The sequence below is a fragment of the Diorhabda sublineata genome, chromosome 3 (genome assembly GCF_026230105.1).
Source record: "Diorhabda sublineata isolate icDioSubl1.1 chromosome 3, icDioSubl1.1, whole genome shotgun sequence".
Classification (NCBI taxonomy): Eukaryota; Metazoa; Arthropoda; class Insecta; order Coleoptera; family Chrysomelidae; genus Diorhabda; species Diorhabda sublineata.
The window spans coordinates 9,111,999-9,131,822 of NC_079476.1; the positions used below are offsets into that span (position 1 = coordinate 9,111,999).

Here is a 19,824-nt window from a genome sequence, read left to right on the forward strand (position 1 = left end):
ATTCGATAAAAAGAAGTAAGCTCATGTCGGCACTAAAAGAACTGGGAATACACCCCAAACTAAGAAAACTAATACAGTGTACAATGAAGAAAACAACAGTCACAGTAAGGACACAAGTGGGAAACTCAGAAGAATTTGAAATAAATCAGGGTGTAAGACAGGGGGATGCTTTATCAACGACGCTGTTCAATTTGGCACTGGAATATGTGATGCGTAAAATAGACAAGAGAACAATAAAAACTAGAAGTGGACAAATAGTAGCATATGCAGACGACATAGCACTTATCACAAGAAGTCGAAACACAATGGAAGAAATGCTGAAGGAAATAGTACTAGAAGGAAGTAAAATGGGTCTTAAAATAAATGAAAAGAAAACAAAAATAATGAGGCTAGATAAACGTATTATAGGAGGTAAACAGAAAATAAAAATTGGAAATTTTGATTTTGAGGAAGTAGATACATTCAAGTACTTAGGAATAACCTTAAGTAGTGACGGACATAAAGAGGCAGAAGTCAAAGAAAAAATAACAGCAGCTAACAGGGCATATTACGCTAACAAAAAACTACTGCAAAACAAAATACTAGGAAAAAGTACAAAAATGAGAATATATAAAACAGTTATTAGACCGGTCTTGATGTATGCTGCAGAAACTATGACTATGACAAAAAAGCAAGAAGAAGACTTAAGAATTGTTCAGAGAAAAATATTAAGAACAATATTAGGACCAGTAAAACTAACAGAAAATGAGTACCGAAGAAGAATGAACTATGAAATAGCACAAGAAATTAAAGAGGACATAGTAAAAAAAATTAAACAACAAAGAGCAAGATGGCTGGGACATGTATGGAGAGCAGGAGAGGAAACAGTAGCGTACTCAATATTAGATTGGAACCCTGGAAGTGCTAGAAGAAGAGGAAGACCAAGGTCTACATGGTGGCAAGAGGTAAAAGACGACCTTAAGAGAATTGGGATGTGGAACTGGCAAGAAAAAACGAAAGATAGACGAGCCTGGCAGTATATGTGCCACAAGATATAAACAGAAGAGAATGGGGACTGATCTACCCCGAAACAAAGAAAAAAAAAGATCTAGAAAGCTCGTAAGAGCGGCGTTACCCCATCTGGGGTGTTTAGCCACCATATTATATTGAAAACTTTTTTTATTAGTGGTTTTATGAAAAAAAGTTATTCTTGATAAAAAGTTTTGCATGGTTCATAAGTTAAAATGCACCATCAAATATCAATTTTTTAGAGCAATATACGAGGTTTGTCAAAAAATTTGAATTGTGAGCAAGAGTATAGTGTCTTTATTTTTCACAATTCAGAAAAATGTTATGAAGTAAAGTTGTTTTGAATTAAAAGTTATATTTAGGTTTTGTGATTTTTTAGTAATCGATCCATATTAATTATTCTGGCTAGATACAATTTATCTCTGTTAAAAATATGATAATCTTTCTATTTATTACTGTTTTTGAATAACCTTGCAATTTACATACATAATAAATGAATAATAATTTTTTATTGTAGAATTTGGATTATCCGTATAAAGAATATTTATTAAACAGAAACAAACATAATTAAATTGTAATTCAACGTTCTACAGCTTCGACATATTCACCTTTTCTTTGTTGTAAACATTTAATTGTTCTTTTGTGAAACTCTTGTATTAGTTTCCGTATATTTGAAATTATTTTTTGGCATTCTTCAGAAATAATCCTCTTCATATAGTCTACATCTTCAAATGGTCAAACTAAAGTAAAAAAGTCAAGGGGAGTCAAATCAGTAGACTTAAGAGGCCAAAAAATATCTGAATGCTTGTGAATCACCTTCCCATTAAATATATTTCCAAGGAGTACTGTAACTTTTAATGTACTATAGATAGAAGCACCGTCTTGTTTGAATCAAATTGTCATATGTTCTTGTAACGGATGGTCATGCTAAAAATCACTTACTTGATTTTCTGATAATTGTAAGTATTGTGCGGTATTTAAGCAATGTTGAAAAAAGGTCCAATTAATTTATTTTTGTAAACACCACACTAAACGTTCGTTTTAAAAGAATCTTGGTTCCGAGTTTTTATTACAAAGTTTGGATTACTGTTAGATCACCAGCGAAAATTTTGTGATGAGACGGTTCCGTTTGAAGAAAATGTTGCCTCATAGGAAAATATTATAGCTCTTGTAAAAAACGGGTCTTCATCCAACTTTCCTTGGATCAGAGCGCAGAATTCGAAATCGTATTCCCTTGGTAGTTATATGTGTATAAATTGCGGTTTGTATGCATCATATTTATTACCTTTCAAAATATTTGCCACTGTATCTTTACTTACCGAAGTAGTTTAGAGTACAAAGGCCCTTTTTCTTAATGACATTTTTGGCTCTTCTACGACAGAAAATATCACTCGTTTTCGGCATGTATTCTTCAATTTATTTCCTATACTTCCACTAGCCTTGAATTTATTCAAAATTTTTGTAACTATTGAGTGCCTAATGTTCCAATTCAGATGTCTATTATTAAAGATATTGTAATTTTTCTTCACGATTTAGTGAATTTGCAATTTTTATTGTTATGTTATAAACAACAACTCACTCTGACATTCACTGTCACATAATTCATGTCAGGATATCCTAGATTGCGTTAAATTTTATCCCGCCAGAATAATTAATACGAAATGATAAGTAAATAATCACACAACCTGAATTTTCATAATAAATGGCTGTAATTGCATATTTGAATATCACTTTTAATTGAAAACAACTTTACTTTATAATATTTTTCTGAATTGTGAAAAAAAAGATACTTTACTTTTGCACATAATTCAAATTTTTTGACAAACCTCTTATAACGAACAAAAAGTTTTCCATATAGTTCGAACTTAAGTATATCCTACGACGATCTGTCACCCGGTAAATACAAAGATTAACGTTTTTACGCAAGCTTGACAAAATATTTTTCCATTTTCGAGTTCAAAATCCGGGTTATCCGTGATCCATACCCCGAGGTTGATATTATTTACTTTCGATTAGATTATTTACCCACAGTAAGTTACTACTACAAATGATTATTCAATGTACTTGAAAGAACGTCTTCTTTACTTTTCTTTTTTCTGAATTGTAATAAATAAAGATACTTTAGTCTTGCACAAAAATCAAATATTTTAACAAACCTCGTATACTGCTTCAAAAAATTGATATCTGATAGTGTCATTTTAACTTTTGGACCATGCAGAACTTTTTATCAAGAAAAACTACTAATGAAAAAGTTTTCCATATGGTTCCAACTTAAATAGACAAACTGTATATGGGAAAATTTTCTCGATAAACATAAGTTCTATTAATAATTTGGAATTTAGCTTTGACCGAACGAAGTTCGTAAACTTGTTCTCTATTAAAAGTAATGTATATTATGTATATTTACCTAAATATTTCTGTATTTTCCGGATCAACCTTTACTTTTTGAACTATACCGATAAAACCATTAATATTTAATTTTTGATTTTATTTTTTATATATCATATGGGATTAAAAAGTTATTTATCTAGAAAATAAATCTAGGGTAGATATAATAGGCCTCCTCTGACATCACGAGTCCCTACGTCACGCTATCTCTCTCTCTTGATTTCGCTATCTGTGTCTCTCGCACTCCTTGATTTCCTTATACCTACAGATGTACCGTATACCTATAGTCGTATCGGCCTACTATATCTATTGGACTAGAGTTTTGCTGATCGGCAGTCAGGGAGTGACAAAATTAAGAACTTTGACTAGTTATAATTCTCAAACTACTGGTTAAAATTGAATGAAATTTGAAATATACCGTGTTTATACAAAGATTGCTTGGTTACTAGGAATACAGGCTTATATTTTGATCCAACACGAATTTCTAGGGGATCGAAAATAGTCTGAACTGCTTCGAACCGTGGATGGTACGGCCGAGCCGCTTTTTTTTGCTTGGCATGGGAACCACCGTGCCCCCAGATATAACACGTCATGAGCATATTAAGAGCTCAATATAATAACAATATCAACGATCACCGTTATATCTTTGAACATTAAAACAATTTTTTCAGATAGTTATCTAAAAAGCCTAATAAAACAGGTTTTTCAAGTTATTGCGAGTTTATTTAATTGTCTTAAATGTAACAAAATGGGATGTTAGTTTATACTAGCGCGAAATTTCCCGTGGAATTAACTGTAGTACAATAATAACCACCGTTTTCGACTTCACGCCCTTCACTGACTGATTTGTGCCACTCAAATACTTTCGTTCGCGATAAAGTATACTTCTCAAAAGACTCAACGTTTCCGTAGCCGTCATTCCATTGGAAATATATAATTTTAGGCAAACTCATTGATCAGTTTTTTCCTTAATCTATATGGAAACGTGAACAAGAACATCAAAAAAACGTTGTACCAATTTAGGACAAAAATCTTATCGATTAAATTTACGTGCGCCGTGCCGTTCAAATTTGATCAAACCACGTATTATGCAAACGTACGGAAAAAAGTATTTGAACAATAATTATTATAGTAGTTTTTGAATTATTGGTTTACCATAGCATAAGACTACGGTTTCACTTACCAGGTTTTGTAGACGTTGTAGTTTTTGATGTAGTTGCTAAAAAAATTGTATATCATTAGAAAGTCATCGTTTATGTGAATGTAAGAGGTACAATAATTCCAAAATCATGTTTATCTGAAATATACTTACTGGTAGATGTTTCTGAAGTACGCCCAGTAGTCCAATCTGAAATACAAAATATCCAAACTTAACAATTGAGAAGTTAATATATATACTGTGTGCAGATCAAAATCTAGCTGGTTATATTAAATTTCGTGAACTTAAAAGTATTCTACTTAGAAATATAAAGATATTTAATTATAAATGTTATTAAATTATTAGAACAAAAATCATGTAACTGACGATTAAATAGCGCACCATGTTTATCAACCTTATCTACCGACTACTAAAGATAATCTATTTGACTGAAGAGTTACTTTTCAACAAATTATTTTACCATGACAATAAATGTTTTTTCTACAATTTTCAACAATTTCCTTCCAACTCCACACACTTAGTTCAGCGAGGTTTCAGTCATCTGAAAAATAATCTTTCAGCAGCATTTGTGTTTGCCATCACGCCTCAATTTTTCTCAAATCGTTTTCAAGTCATTTTTTTAAATTTGCGAACAAATAGCAATCAGAGACAGCTAGATCACATGAGATAATAAATTCTAAATGCAGATTAGCAAATTCTTCTTCACCATCAGCAGACGCCTACTAGCGCATTATCTTGATGGAACGAAACATTTGTCTTCAACAAATGTTACAACTCTGTGATTTCAACACACCGTGGCTATGACTTTATTTCCAGAAACGCATTTTCTACTCTCTTGTGAGCACTTTCCTCGTATGCAGTCAATTGTATGTATTTGCATTTCTTAGGTATAATTGTGTAATCATCTATTTTAACATATAAAAGGAAAAATTCACTTGGATTACGATTGAAGGTATCCAAATATCCGTTCGAATCTTTTAGCAGCATTAAACGACTGTGTTACATACATACATACAAATTGGCCAGTGTTTAAGCATTAGAACCTAGAGATTTTCAGGTGCGTATGGAATTTTTAAACTGGTATTCACAAAAGTGTCGTAAAAATCGAAATTTTCCAAAATATGTGTTGTATACCGACGAGGCTAGATTTACTAGGGAAGGAATTTTCAACTCTATAAATAGTCACATTTGGGATTAAGAAAATCCGCACTTTGTTCATGAAAGGGGATTTTAGCATAAATATTCGGTTATTATGTGGATGGGTATGATTAGAGATTGCTTTAGCTCACCTATCGATTGTACCAAATAAATTAAATGGAGCAATTTAAATGCGCTTTCTGGAACAAATGTTGGATGAATTTTTGGAGAGTTCAACACGATGGGACACCATTTTGTTGCAGTGGCAAGAAATTACATAAACACACGTTTTATAAAAAAATGGATTGGTCGTGACTATTTTTAAAGTTGAAAATTTCTTTCTTAGTAAATCTAGCCTCGTCGGTATACAACACATATTTTGGAAAATTTCGATTTTCACGACACTTTTGTAAATACCAGATTGAAAATTCCATACGCACCTGAAAATCTTTAGGCTCTAACGCTTAAACACTGGCCAATTTGTATGTATGTATGTAACACTTGTTCTTTTAAAACTTTCCACACAGTAGAATGGTCCACTCTTAAAGCGCGACCTACAGTTCGAGTACTTAAAAATGGCCTTTCACAAATATTTAATATTTCCTCTTCAACACGATGGGGCATCTGTTCATTTTGCTGCAGCGGCAAGAAATTATTTAAACAGACGTTTTAGAGAAAAATGGATTGGTCGGGGTGGACCCACTTGTTGGCCTCCAAGATCACCTGATTTCTGAATCCTATTGATTTTTTATATAGGGATATATGAAGTCCTTAGTGTACGAAATAATCATCGAATCTGAACAAGATCTAATAGCTAGAATTCAAGCTACGGTAGAAATCATTCAATCCTATCCAAATTCATTCTCAAAGACGACACGTTTGTCAATGACAAAACAGTGTATTGAAGTCAGCGGCTAACAGTTTGAACAATTGAGATTATGAATAATTTTTATTTGTTTTGAACTACTTACGCTTAATCATTATTCGAAATTGAATGAATAATTAATTAATTTGTAAATTATTTACGTGCTTGCAAACTTTTGTTTAGAGGCAAATTTCTACAACACCGTTCTACTAACCCTGACAGCACGCCACTGGTTGAATTTTTTCAAAGTTTATTTATTTCAAGATATTAATTTATTAAGGAGCATATTGGTCACCAAATTTGAAAAAAAATTTTTGATTTTGATTTAAAATTTTAAACACCCCTCAGCAACTAGGCCCCGTAAGGGTTGGTGTTTCTATATCAAAATGAATCATTTATTGAGATATCTCTGTGGTAGAGCGTTGTTGGTCGAATATAGAAACACCCTATACAACAGTTTTCTTTATATTATACCGATATCTTCACTCAGAATCTTGACATATGATATTAAAAGCATGGAGAAAACTAACAATATAACATAGTATAAATTGTTGCACTTTTTATTTGTTTACACCACAAAATTGAGCAGTGAAACTTGTCTGAATAAAGGAGGTTACATAAGTTAGACTAGTTATATGCTGTGTATTTTGAGTTTAGAATTGAAGAGTCGTTTGTTCTATATATGTACTCACCACAGGATACGTTGTCCATATAATCACATTTATTAGTCTGAGGATTGAATAACATATTTTCTGGGCAACTCAGGATGGTACTACGTCCATTAGTACACTTGTAATATTTGCTGCAATCATCTGGGTAAACGACGTTGGAGGTTCCCTCAGTTGATGGACAAACGGGATCATCTGTAATGAGACTAGATTATATATATTGCGAACCTATGAGAGTATCTCTTATTTGAAAATTAGGAATTTTTAAACTTTGATTGTCATCAAATCTACCCACAAAATGACAATCTCATACAAGAAACGCTTCAGCTATTATTCCACATCCAATTTATGATCCCTATTCAGTATGATATCTATTCAAATACTTTCGTAGGTATCATAACGAAATTGAAGATATCATGGAAAGGACATTAAGGATCAGAACACTGCAAACCCGTTTTTCTTTTATGAATCTCAACGTTGGTATTGGTTGACTAACAATGACGTTTCTTGTTGTTGAAAATTTAAAAATATAGCAAACTACTTGAAACATTTTCTGAGGGCAGTTATGCTTTATGATAACATTCGATCAATTTTGTACCAGGGAAGGACACAATTATCAAAATCGTGTGATATTTTTCAAATCGTTCACTTTGATTTGCAAAATTTGATCGTTATTACTTTTTAACAACCTAGTGAAATTGTCAGGATATTCGAGCCTTCCAATAAAAGGAACTAAGTAATTTATTCTTTTTCAAGCTTTTGATAATGGTATCACTTGACCTCAATAGAATTAATTGAAACCGAGCTGAATACATTGGATAAGCATAAAAATTTACTATTCATTATAAACATGTAATTCTTCTCACAACAAATGTAAAGTCTCCTTTACTAAGTTTAAATAATAATTATCCTTGTTAAAAATTTTGAAGTCCTAAAGAGCAGATTCAATAAAGACCACTTGCAGAAAATGGTCGAGAATAAAATTCATGAACTGCAAGATGTGATGAGAAACTGTGTCAATATAAGCGAAACTTGTTTGTTCTTCTTTTACTGAGTCTGAAATTTAAACTAAACTTCTTATTTGGTCCTGATGGGTTACCAGTCTTTCTACTACAGGATTTTGCATCTGTTTTTGCAGAATCATTGTGTGATCACATCGAAATATTAGGATTGCTAGCTTCTTGAAACACAGTTATAGTTATAATAAAAATGAGGCAATAAAGATTTATACAATATTATCCAAATAACGCCCATCTGGCACACGGCCCTAGATAGATAAAAGTACTAGTCGGTTACCATAATCCATTGATCATTGAAATGTTACTTCAGCATACAGTTCAATAGTAAGCCCAATATCACATCACTTTTTCCTGGGTGTCCTGCTCTTCTTTGACTATCATGGATACATAAACAGAATTGTGATTCGTTACTGAATACGATATAACTCCATTGTTGTTTCCAGAGTTGTTTTTCTGTATTAGTTCAAAATTGTCAACATTGTTCCGCAGTCAAAGGATGGTATCAGAAGAGATCAACAAACCGCCTTATTTCTCAGCTACTGATCAGCATTTTGACTCGTATTAGCAAAACAACATAGCACTACTAGTTATCTGAAATATCTACCTTGACTCTCAATGATTCTCTTCAGATAAGCATTCGGTATTTATTCTTCGCATCCTTGTCAAAATATCTTACATGGTAATAATTTTGTTGCGTTTAAGATAGGTGAATAAACTCACATTAACTAACAATATCGGTACTATACAACTTTCGTAAGCAGGTTTCTTCAGACGAAATTTGGTGTGAACATAAACAAAGACATAACGTTGATAGTGCTAAGATTGCCGGTTCTGAATGTGGTCATGAAAAAGTTAAGAAAGTATTTCTTCTGTTTAAATCGACAAGTTGGGAGTGTTGAACTTCTGAAGCTCTCAATTAGTTTTGTCGAACATTGTTACTTAGGCTTTTGCAATACGAAAGAAACTGCCTGTTATCACCAATTCCACAATCATAAGCTTTTCAAAAATAAGTCTGAAACGGCTTCAAATTTTCTATAGTGTGGAATGTTTTCAAAATGACACTGTATACAAGTAAACGATATATTCATTCATCTATCAAATGGCTCACTAAGCTTTTTTGAATACTTACAACATTTGACATAATCACCATCGTCACAATATTTGTGGGAATCATCCCATAACAAACCATCTGGACAACTTCCTTGATATTTCTGTCCTCGGATGCATTCATAGTACTTGCTACAATCAGTCGGGTCAGCTAAGTATGTTGGTTCAGATGAATCAGGACAATCTGGATCCGAATAAAGGGAACCTGAAATCATAATTCAAATATTAAAATCAACGTATGGTTGAATATCAAGTACATAGAACACCATATTATTGAGATTCAAGGTAAACCAGCACCTTCGCCACATTTTAAATTCAAGTAAAACACTTACTTTAGTTAACTTGTGTTTTTTTGATACTTTCATTGAAAATTAGGCAATCTCTCCTGAGATTTTTCTATCAATCGACTATTAATACCAAAATATTGGTAGAGATAACTAACATTCGTTACAACGCATCCTTACGTAGAATATTTTGGCTACAGATATATTTTTATGAATTTGATTTATGAATCACTTCATAATTTTATAATATACCTATTTCAGGAATACTTTTTTTCCATACTCGTAACCTGTGAAACCCTTCAACTTTAACTTTAACAATCTCCATTTTTAAAATTTCTCGATCACTCCTGTTTTTTTTTTAATTAGTATCCTATTATGTGCGTATTTATTTAGTTTTCATTCTCACAGACGTTTTCCACTTGTGAATAGCTGCCGTATCTCGATATTCCTTTCGTTTGATACTGATACGTTTTAATTATTATTTCTGTTTCATGGTTAATACCATTATTTATAATTTATGTATCTGTGCAGCCCATGATATATTCTTTTCTTCTTGTTCCATCCTTCTCCTCGTTTCCTAGCTTCTCTTCTATTCGCATCGCATGTTTGGTATTGGTACATTTCTCTTCAAACTCTGTACTCATCACATTTAATTATCTGGCAATGTATTAGCTCCCTTTCTCTACTATTTATTCGTGTTATTTGGTAATGGTACTGTCTCCTCAACTCTTTCAATTAATTTTTATTTTTGTTTGTACTTTCGTTTATATGCAGCAATACGTATATTTGTATCTATTACATTCCCTCAGTTTCGACCAAACGTGTTTTGATTTGTACATACCTCTAGCGTCTCTATATATCTTACATTTGTTTCTTGTGCTATTTTTTCAACTTCATCGTTCCTTTTTTTAGTAGAGTTATAACATCAGTTAAGCGTATCCTATCAAACGCTTGGGTGAGATCAATGAAGCACATAAAGGCTGCCTTATTAAACTCTATGGCTTTTTCAGTTATTTGGCGCATTATAAATATAGCATCTATAGCAGATCTGTTGTTTCTGAAACCTTGCTGTTCTTCACATATCCCAGTAGACATTACTTCTTCTGCTGAGATTTTAGTGAATAGTTTCAGAACCGTACTCATCAGGCTAATGCCTCGATAATTTTGGGGATCGGTTTTTTTTCTTCCTTTTTGAAAATCGGTATCAGAATACTTTTTTTCCATTCAGATGCTACATTTTCGACCTCTAGTATTTTATTGAAGAGGGATTGTAGTTCATCACACTGTGTGTCGCCTCCATATTTGATCATTTCGTTTGTTATTTCGTCGATGCCTGGGGCTTTTCTGTTCTTTATCTTGGCTATCATTTGTTGTATTTTATGTAGGGAGAAAATCCTATTTTGTATTCCATCGATGTTTTCATCTTCGTAGGGTAATTCCTGTGCTGATACGTTAGCTTGTGTTGAACTATAAAGTTTTTCAAAATGTCTTTCCCATTCGTCTGCCCTGATTTTTGTATTTTGTATGTATTGTATAATACATATAAATAACCATGAAATATTTAAATACTCACCAGTTAAAAGTAGAAGAAAAAGTGGAGACATTCCAATCAACAATCTGTAAAATTGAAGAAAAAATGATATACTTTGAGCGATACAATTCTGTTAATCTATTTCTAAAACCAGAAATGATCAAAGTGGGTTTAGCTAAAGTATTATTCGTCTTATAATGCTGCTGCATAACCTCCTTATATTCTTCTGATGTAGCCAGACTAAGCAGCTGGTTGTGAGACTCACAATGAATGCAAAATTCGAGCCTTCAATTCTTTTAAGTAAGCGTGAACCGAGTTGATTATCGTGGTAAACAGTCGATCTTCACGAAAATGTCCACATTATCAGCAAAAACTGGGTTTTTTGTAGATACTCTCTAAAATTAAGTTAATAATGTTTCAAGAATACATTTTTGAATCACGTCCCGAAAGTTCGAAAAAGTTTAATATTGGTTTTGTGTTAAAAGCGAAAGCTGTTCTTAATTTTTTTATCTCCAAAAGTTGCACGCCGAACATTTTTATTACAACACTCAATGAATCTAGTGATTAAATTGATTGGTACACAAACATTGTCGATGAAAGACGGATACTTCCGGATAAGTTATTGAAACAGGTTCATGTAATTGAAAAAGAAAGTTGTTGGCCGACCTGATGGAATTTTTATTAGTTGTCGATGTGATTTATGTCACATCAACATTATATAACGTCAATATTCTTAAACTCATGTGAATGTGAAATCATATTTTCTGAGGAAATAAACGCAAGGTCACTTTTTGACAACCATTTGTATGATGAATTAGAGTATACAGCAAGGTTATATACATTATTGTATTCAATTACACGTAATTATAATAAATTGTCCGTTATCGACTCGGTTTACTACTTACGAGGTGGTATAAGAAATACGGGCTTATGACCAATTATTTGAAGATTTCTTTAAATTATTAAAACATATATATACATTAGGTAGTTTGATACATATCGTTTTTTTCATTTAACAACATTTTGAGACCATTGGATAAATAATTTCCGAAGGCATTTAGCAGAGAAGTTCGTAAACATACAAAAAATACGTTAAAATTCAAAAGTCTGAATAGAAAACTTCATAAATGTAGACGACCATTTTGTTTACAGATAAACGCTCCCCGTGTTAATTCACTAGAACTGTTTTTCTTCAATTATTTCTTCAAAATTTGAGATAAGAACTGAACTTATCCACCTCCTTAATAATATATTATGCCCTTATTGAGTTGCATCTCCGATATGCCCCTCCCTTCGGGGGTACTGTGGTGAGACTCAATTTGAGCGAATCCTCAAACTACAGAAGAGAGCTGTTAGATATTTACTCGAGCTAAACTCTTCCTTCCTTATTGATCTTTGAATCCGTTTGCCTAATTAGTAAGCACTCTTCTCGAATTTCAGAAAAATCGTTGCACTTAGTTAAGGCTCAATATTTTAGAATGCAAAAAATGCACTCTCCAATTGAAATTGAATCAATATAATCTTTTCCCATATTCCGAAATAATTTCTCTCTTCTTTAAAATATTTATTTTCTACATCCTATCTTCAAAGTATTTCACTGCTTTGTAGTGCTTAAAGCGATTATGGTTAGAGTGAAAAAAAAATAAAAAAGTGCCATAATGTTATTAGGTTATTATAACCTATCCTTATTTCGAGCTTTCAATACAGTTGATTGCAATTCATCCACACCTTTTTTGAAGAAAAATTTGATTTTGATATGACAACACGAACTGATTTGTCTTCAATCAGTAATTCAATTTGTTTTAATTCAGTAGTGGCTTTCGATTATTATTGTTAAGACGGAAAGTGAAGATCCCGAGTTTAAAATATGTACTCCCGAAAAAAAATTGGAAAAAGCTTTACAGAACGCGAGCTATTAGCTTATTTTGAAGAATTCTATCCCAATTGAGAAGAAATTATCAGGATACCGTTAAAAGTCACCGAGAAACTCGAATTTTTTATCGCGCGTTCAATTTGAAGCCACATAATAAGCGATCGGCAGCGTACTCGCGTTGCGCAATCATGTATTAACAAATGTGTTGACATTGTCCGTCTAAATAATCTCTGCCGAGGGTTTATTGTCATCCATAACCTGCCATTACGCAGAGCTCTTAATTAAGGGCTAAAAAATGTTGGGAAAAAAGTTGAGCGCGGGAACTGTATCGATTTTTCGGGAGACACTTTTCAATCGTCTCTGCCAATAGTTTTTTGTACGACTAAACCTCGGTCATTGCTTTACCGCTGTTAGTTGAGACCTTAAGAATGTTTCTCAACAATTTTTACGTGGAAACCGTTTCGAGATTTCTCGCAAGTTTTACAACGTGGAAAAACGGCAGACATTTTCATACGCAAACGTTTCGCACCGGCAGAGTAGTCATCTAATGATATAGTAGGGTTTTACTTACAACTTTCAGGCTCTGATCTTGGGAACCGTTTCGAGTCGTTTTTATATAGTCTGTATCTTCGATTTTCACGTAAACATGTCCATAGCTTTCATAATTGATCCAGACTCTCTCGAAGCGCCTGCTAAAGCTTTAGGCATTATTTTGGCGAACGAACGCAACAGGAGTGCTATCGATCCTCGTCATTGATTTATTCTATATTCATCTACTCACGTCTTTTAACTCGCATTGGGGAAAACGACACAGAGTGAATCAAGTGAAGGCGAGAGGAGGTGAGCGTACTGTCCACACTTGCGGCCCTCGCGAAGTTTTGCAGAGAGTCTGGGTTGGGTATCAAAAGGGTCGGTATAAAGTAATGAAACTTTGTATCAAAAGCTTCTGTCAATACCCGAAGAATTACGTCACATTAAAGTCTCGATATCATATCGTTACAAGTGGTCTCGCCTTGCTTCCTTATAAATAATGATTATGGATTTTATATTTTCCCTATTTAATGATTTTATAGGATTAAGGAAGACTGTAGTCGATATTGGGCGTCCTACAAGTAGCAAATTTCTAGCCGATAATATTCACCATTATTATTCTCTAGCTTGGAATAGACACATATATTCAACTGAGAATAAGGTAAGCCATCGATCTATCACAAAGATTCATTCAAACTTGAAATATGAAAATCTGCGACGGCATCTTAATATTAGTAAAAATAGATGCAATAACAAATTGAAGAAAAAATATAACGAAATCATACTCGGTTATTAAGTTTCATAAAATTTACAACAATATATTTCGCAGACATTGACAAGGTTTTATATTTTGTAAAAATATTGTTTTTAATGTGGACCTTTCCTTGTTATTCTAATAAAAACTGAAATTAAGCGAGATCCAAAAACCAGACACTTAGGTTTCTCTCTACATGGTCCCGTTATCCACAATAATATTTTTCAAAACGCCCCAGAAAGACAAGACGAAAACGAAACCATAACCTTGTAGACGGTCGATGGCCAGAATGACAATTTCCAATCGGTAATTGTTACCATCAAATCAAATTATTAAAGTGCAAATTGTGGCTTTTATCTGATAAAAGTGGATAGAAAAAGTCAAAATATTTTGTTACATGGAACAAAATAATGGAATAATCGTATTTTCGTCGGTCCTTGATAAATGTGCGTTGTTTCAACTCAGTCTGACGTTTTGAAGTGAATTAAAAAAATATTTCATTACATAGATACTTCCATAACCAAAAAAATAGCATGTGTTAAAAAACAGCTAGATTTGATGTGGATAAATTTCCCCTCATCACTTACCAACACAAAAATCAATAGAACTGACAATTTATGATGGAGCTTTTTCTCCAAAAAACTCAAACTCCTGAGAAAAATGGTTTATTCCTGTGTGCAGTATTTTCAAATATGAAAGAATTAACTTCTATAGAAAAATAAAACGTTTTTTGTAATTTAAAAAAGCAATAGATGTAGGAAAATATCTTATCACACATATTTGTTTTTTTGTGAATAAATATTTTTTTATGCTCTTAAGACTCTATTAAAAAATATTGTTTGCTTACCTTATGTATAATCACAAACAACAACACTATCTAGTCATGCGGGATTGCTATTATGCTTTTAAACGATTATATCTTATCTTACACACAATCAAATTAATAATAAAAATCTGATAATCTAGCGATTCATAGTCACTGTTTAAAATTAAATCGTGATGTAGATAACTTGAAATTAATTGCAAGACAAGTACCTACTCGATTTAACAGAAAATGGAATTTTGTCGGCTTTCATAAAAGTATAAATAATAAGTTGATTGAAAAAACAAATCCTATGCTGGAAACATTGGAAAAAACAAATTTTTCTTCCATGCCTTCTTGCACAAGCATCTATTTTCCGGTGAATATATATCACGGTTTTGTTCTCAATACTCAATGTTAAGTTGAGTAAGATCGGGAATCACTGAAGTTTGTTTAAGATCATTTTGAGTAATCCAAAGTCATTGCATAATGTCTGATATCACTCAGCTGTATTATTGATACATGAAAACATCAGAATTGAAGCTCTAGGTGGAGCGATCGCAACTATTGGTAATAAGATAATAAGATAAGGGTGCATATCAAACTATACACTTTTCTATTGTTAAAATACTTATTTATGCCGTGCTATTTTTGATTCGGCTGTCCCTAAATTTGCTAAACAAATGTGCCTCTTCACTGGGATACTTTCAACCATGAAGTGGGGCAGTTTGAATCACATGTAAATTGAGATAAGAAAACGTCTGTTTTGTCTGTTTGAAATGTAGTGTTAGTGATCTCATCATTTCTTTTATTTCCGAGATTTGATGTCCACCAAACATAGCAATAAGTTTTGAAAGTTTCAAGCACCCCTACATCCAGGGGCTGTATTTTGTGTACAATGTGTGTTGAAAACATGATTATACCATTTTCCTTACAGATGACAGCTCGTACTTTTGTATTATATTCATAATTGTTCAACAGTTCAACCTTTTGAACAATTAGTGTTTCTCTGAATGGATTTCAGAACATTAACAAATAGATCTGTCATCCAGCATTACTAAATAGAGGTGCATTAGTTAGTAACTCTCCAGGGTGGCGTGTTCTGGAAAAAAATATAAAAGGAAGGCAATTCATCGTCTTATACTTTTATTATACCCAGTTTACTCCATTCTGCAGAAACCGCTAGGTTGTTTTGTTCTTTTTTCCTGGTAGAAACTATTTTTATTGGTTTCAAAACAGTTGTTAACTCAGACTCATCTACGTTAAATATTTGTTCAGGTTTTAAGCTGTACTTCGTAAGCACTAAAATATAATTTTCAAAAAACTTATAAACAGTTACTCTGTTAAAAGATACTGCCCTTTCAAACTAGTATTTTCAGGTTACCGTGACACTATTTTGTCTTTATTTCTATCCATAAAGGACTTGAATCAATCTATTCCAGCTTTCTCATTAATATGCTACTGATCAAGACTCATAAACAGAACAAAATTTATTACTATTGTCCACGTTTAATTTTAATAAATTAAAGGCTTTTTAGGTAAACCTTAGCTTTCCATATACCGGTATAGAAGAATACCATTTGTATAATTTTTTTGGGTGAGGTAGATATTTTTGGAATGTTTGTCGAGCATTACCATAGGTATCTGAAAAAAATGTAGGGTCACTGCAAATGCTATCACTTGTTGCTCGTACTGACGATATATTTTTAGTCTGACCACGAAAATGTATTATTGCAACATTTTAACAGAGCAAGAAAATAATTGATAGACTATTTATTAGCATAACGGTCAGATTACGTAGGTTAAGTTAGTAGAGCTTTTTCTGAAGAACTGTATCACATATATTCAGGAATTAAGTGCTTTTTATGTGCTAATTATGTGGTGGATTTGAATATTTTCTGCTCTTATAGATTTTTCAGTCAAGGGTCAAGCTGAATGAGCATTATTCGACAAAAGAATTTTACGAGAAATATCCTTGCATAGGAATTACTTCATTTTTACTTGGTACTAATGTGTTGAATTGAAAAAAATATATAATTATTTTTTCTGAAAATATTAACAAATTTCCGCCTTAGCTAGTCAAGTTAGCAGAAAACTAGCTTCATAAAATATCGTAACAAAAAACAATTACCATATAAATTACGTGCTCTTTATGTGCTAATTAAATTATTAACTTAGAATTTTTGAGCTTTTTCGGAAATAGGAAATTTTGAAGATTCTACCCATTCGTGACTAGTAAGGGGTGCTATTATATCAGGAATGACTAATATCGAAATGCTAAGTGCACAGATTTTACGTGCTTATCCGGCGAGCAGAGCACTAGTCTGAAATAACATTGAATCGAAAAACTGATTGCATACGAATTATGTGATCGTTAAATCCTTTGGTCAAAATTTTTGGTTTTTTTTTTTTTGGAAATAGGAAATTTTGACGATTCTGCCTATTCGCCCATTTTAAGGATCATATATTGAAAACCCGAAAAACACATAAAAAGCACGTAATTCCTGTGCACTACGCATTTAGATAGAGTCATTCCTGATATAGCACACCTCACTAGACACGAATGGGCAGAATCTTCAAAATTTCCTATTTCTTAAAAAACCCCAAAATTCTGGGCCAAGTTTTTAATTAGCACATAAAGAGCACGTAATTTATATGGTAATTGTTTTTTGTTACGATATTTTATTAAGCTAGTTTTCTTCTAGCTTGACTAGCACCTTCAAAAGTTGAAGAAATTCTTAGTGGCCAATTAAATGAAGAAGAAAGTGAAGAATCAGAAAATGAAAACCGTTATCATATAGATGAAATTGATTTCGGTGATTATCAATAAACATATTAAGTTTGAGAATAAAATCCTGTTAATTATATCAATATTATTTTATTGTTTCAAATATCTAAAATAAAAATTCCTTAAATAATATTCTTTTAAATCTAAGCAGAGAAAAAGACATCTTGTTTGACAAAAAGCATTTACTCCAAAATAAATGTATTAAACATTGTACATTTTGGAGTAGATGCTAATATACTTTATGCACTTCAAGATGATATGCGAGATTTTTCCGGCAGTTTTTGAGTGCGCATACCAAGCTATTTTTAAAAATTACATAAAAATGGATAAAATAAAATAGTTTTCGGCAGAATGGAGAAATTTTAGCCTTCTTCACACACTTCAAATAGGTATGCCAGATCCTTCCGGCAAGAAAAAGTGGTTTGCGAGATTTTTTTCTAAAATCCAATAAAATTTACTGTGGAATACAAAAAAAAAATAATATTCGCGATGACGGTAAAACATTTTTCCATTATTTTAATAATATTTTTTTACATTGTTTCGGCAATAGGAATCCACGCATACCGAGCTTTATTCCTATACTTATGTTCTATTTATTTAAATTAGAATTTTTTGATTCCACTATGACGAAACTTTCAGTGTTACCGGCTCCTGGACTACTATCCAAGGATCTTTCTCATAAAATTTCTTTTCGAATGATGCACTGCCAGCTTGTCACGTATATGCAGCACATTCTAAATGTTGTTTTTTTTACAAGATCAACAAGAGCACAAAATATTTGAATCCGGCACATAATTAGTACATAAAAAGCACTTAGTTTCTGAATAAATATAATATCGTTCTTGAAAATAAACTCTGCTAGCTTAAACTACGTAGTCTGACCGTTTTGCCAATAAATTTTCTTGGTTAATAGAGTACAGTTTTTATTTTTAAGCAAACTTATGATTGGCTTAAGAGAATATATTTTCTTCTGTCGCGAAATAATTTTCTGATGTTTACCAATTTTTCCAATTTTTAAAGCAAATTTTTTTGTTGATTCATGATTTTTCTATTTATTTGTTTTTTACGAGAGGCATCTTCTTTACATATTTTTGGAACAGTAGCTAAAATAGGAGTTTCTGTTCTGAATTATTCCCCTGGTTAAAGCTGATCTTGGCTTTCAGGTGCCTCAAGAGACTTAAGTTCAACTGGATTAAATTTCCTTACGTGTAAAAATTAATTGCGTGCAAATAAACATTGCAAAATAAAAAAAATAACTTCAATTGATTTATAAAAAATCTAAAAATAATACAAAAAAATACCTACACGTTTCAGATGATTGACTTGTGTAGGAAGAGCAAATGATCTCTATGTAACTTTTAGCATTAAAATTCAATCAAAACATTCATCAGTGAAATGTTGAGAACATAATACTCTATGATGTTAAGATATAGAGTCAACTCCATATATGGTAAGAACTTCAGCTTATATGTTCAATACTTCCATTGGAGAAAACTATTATTCTCTTTATTTAAACGCATTCAATCCTCCAAGTGTTTTGTTGAATATAAACCCTCAAATGAGTTGTAGGTTACACTAGACCAGAGAAGTCTGGAACGCTAGTCAAAATATCTTCGGAGTCTTTGGTTAACTATATTTTCAGAAGAATACACTCTCCCTCGATTCAAAGATGGCCTACTAGCGGGCATCAGATTTCAGAGACAGTCTTAACGTATTTTGACTATAACTGACAGTTAGTCACCTATTTAAAAATTTTGAACATTGAAAGCATCATCAGAAATAATTATTGGCCATGGAATTATTTCGGAATTTCTGAAACTAACAAAAATTTGTCATTTTGATAAGACACCAGATGAAGAAGTATAAGATAGTTTCACCATCCTCAGCAGTCGGAAAGCTGTTCTTCATAG

At 32.2% G+C, this 19,824-nt stretch overlaps 2 protein-coding genes across 5 annotated transcripts in view; one reads left to right on the top strand and one right to left on the bottom strand.

Moving 5' to 3' along the window:
- Window positions 1–19,824, bottom strand: part of LOC130442171 (chondroitin proteoglycan 2-like) — a 75,594-nt gene that overhangs the window by 49,771 nt on the left and 5,999 nt on the right. For 2 of the 3 annotated variants that reach the window (XM_056776269.1, XM_056776267.1), the window contains exons 1-6: window positions 15,172–15,253; window positions 11,209–11,252; window positions 9,374–9,556; window positions 7,250–7,420; window positions 4,709–4,744; window positions 4,580–4,615 (exon numbers count right to left, since the gene is read on the bottom strand). In XM_056776269.1, the coding sequence (XP_056632247.1) occupies window positions 4,580–4,615; window positions 4,709–4,744; window positions 7,250–7,420; window positions 9,374–9,556; window positions 11,209–11,239 (457 nt within the window). In that variant the 5' untranslated portion in view covers window positions 11,240–11,252; window positions 15,172–15,253. Of the gene's footprint in view, window positions 1–4,579; window positions 4,616–4,708; window positions 4,745–7,249; window positions 7,421–9,373; window positions 9,557–11,208; window positions 11,253–15,171; window positions 15,254–19,824 lie in introns of those variants that run through there. The other variant, XM_056776268.1, reaches the window with a different exon arrangement.
- Window positions 1–19,824, top strand: part of LOC130442172 (arrestin domain-containing protein 2-like) — a 300,222-nt gene that overhangs the window by 44,092 nt on the left and 236,306 nt on the right. The gene's annotated exons all lie outside the window — the stretch shown is intronic.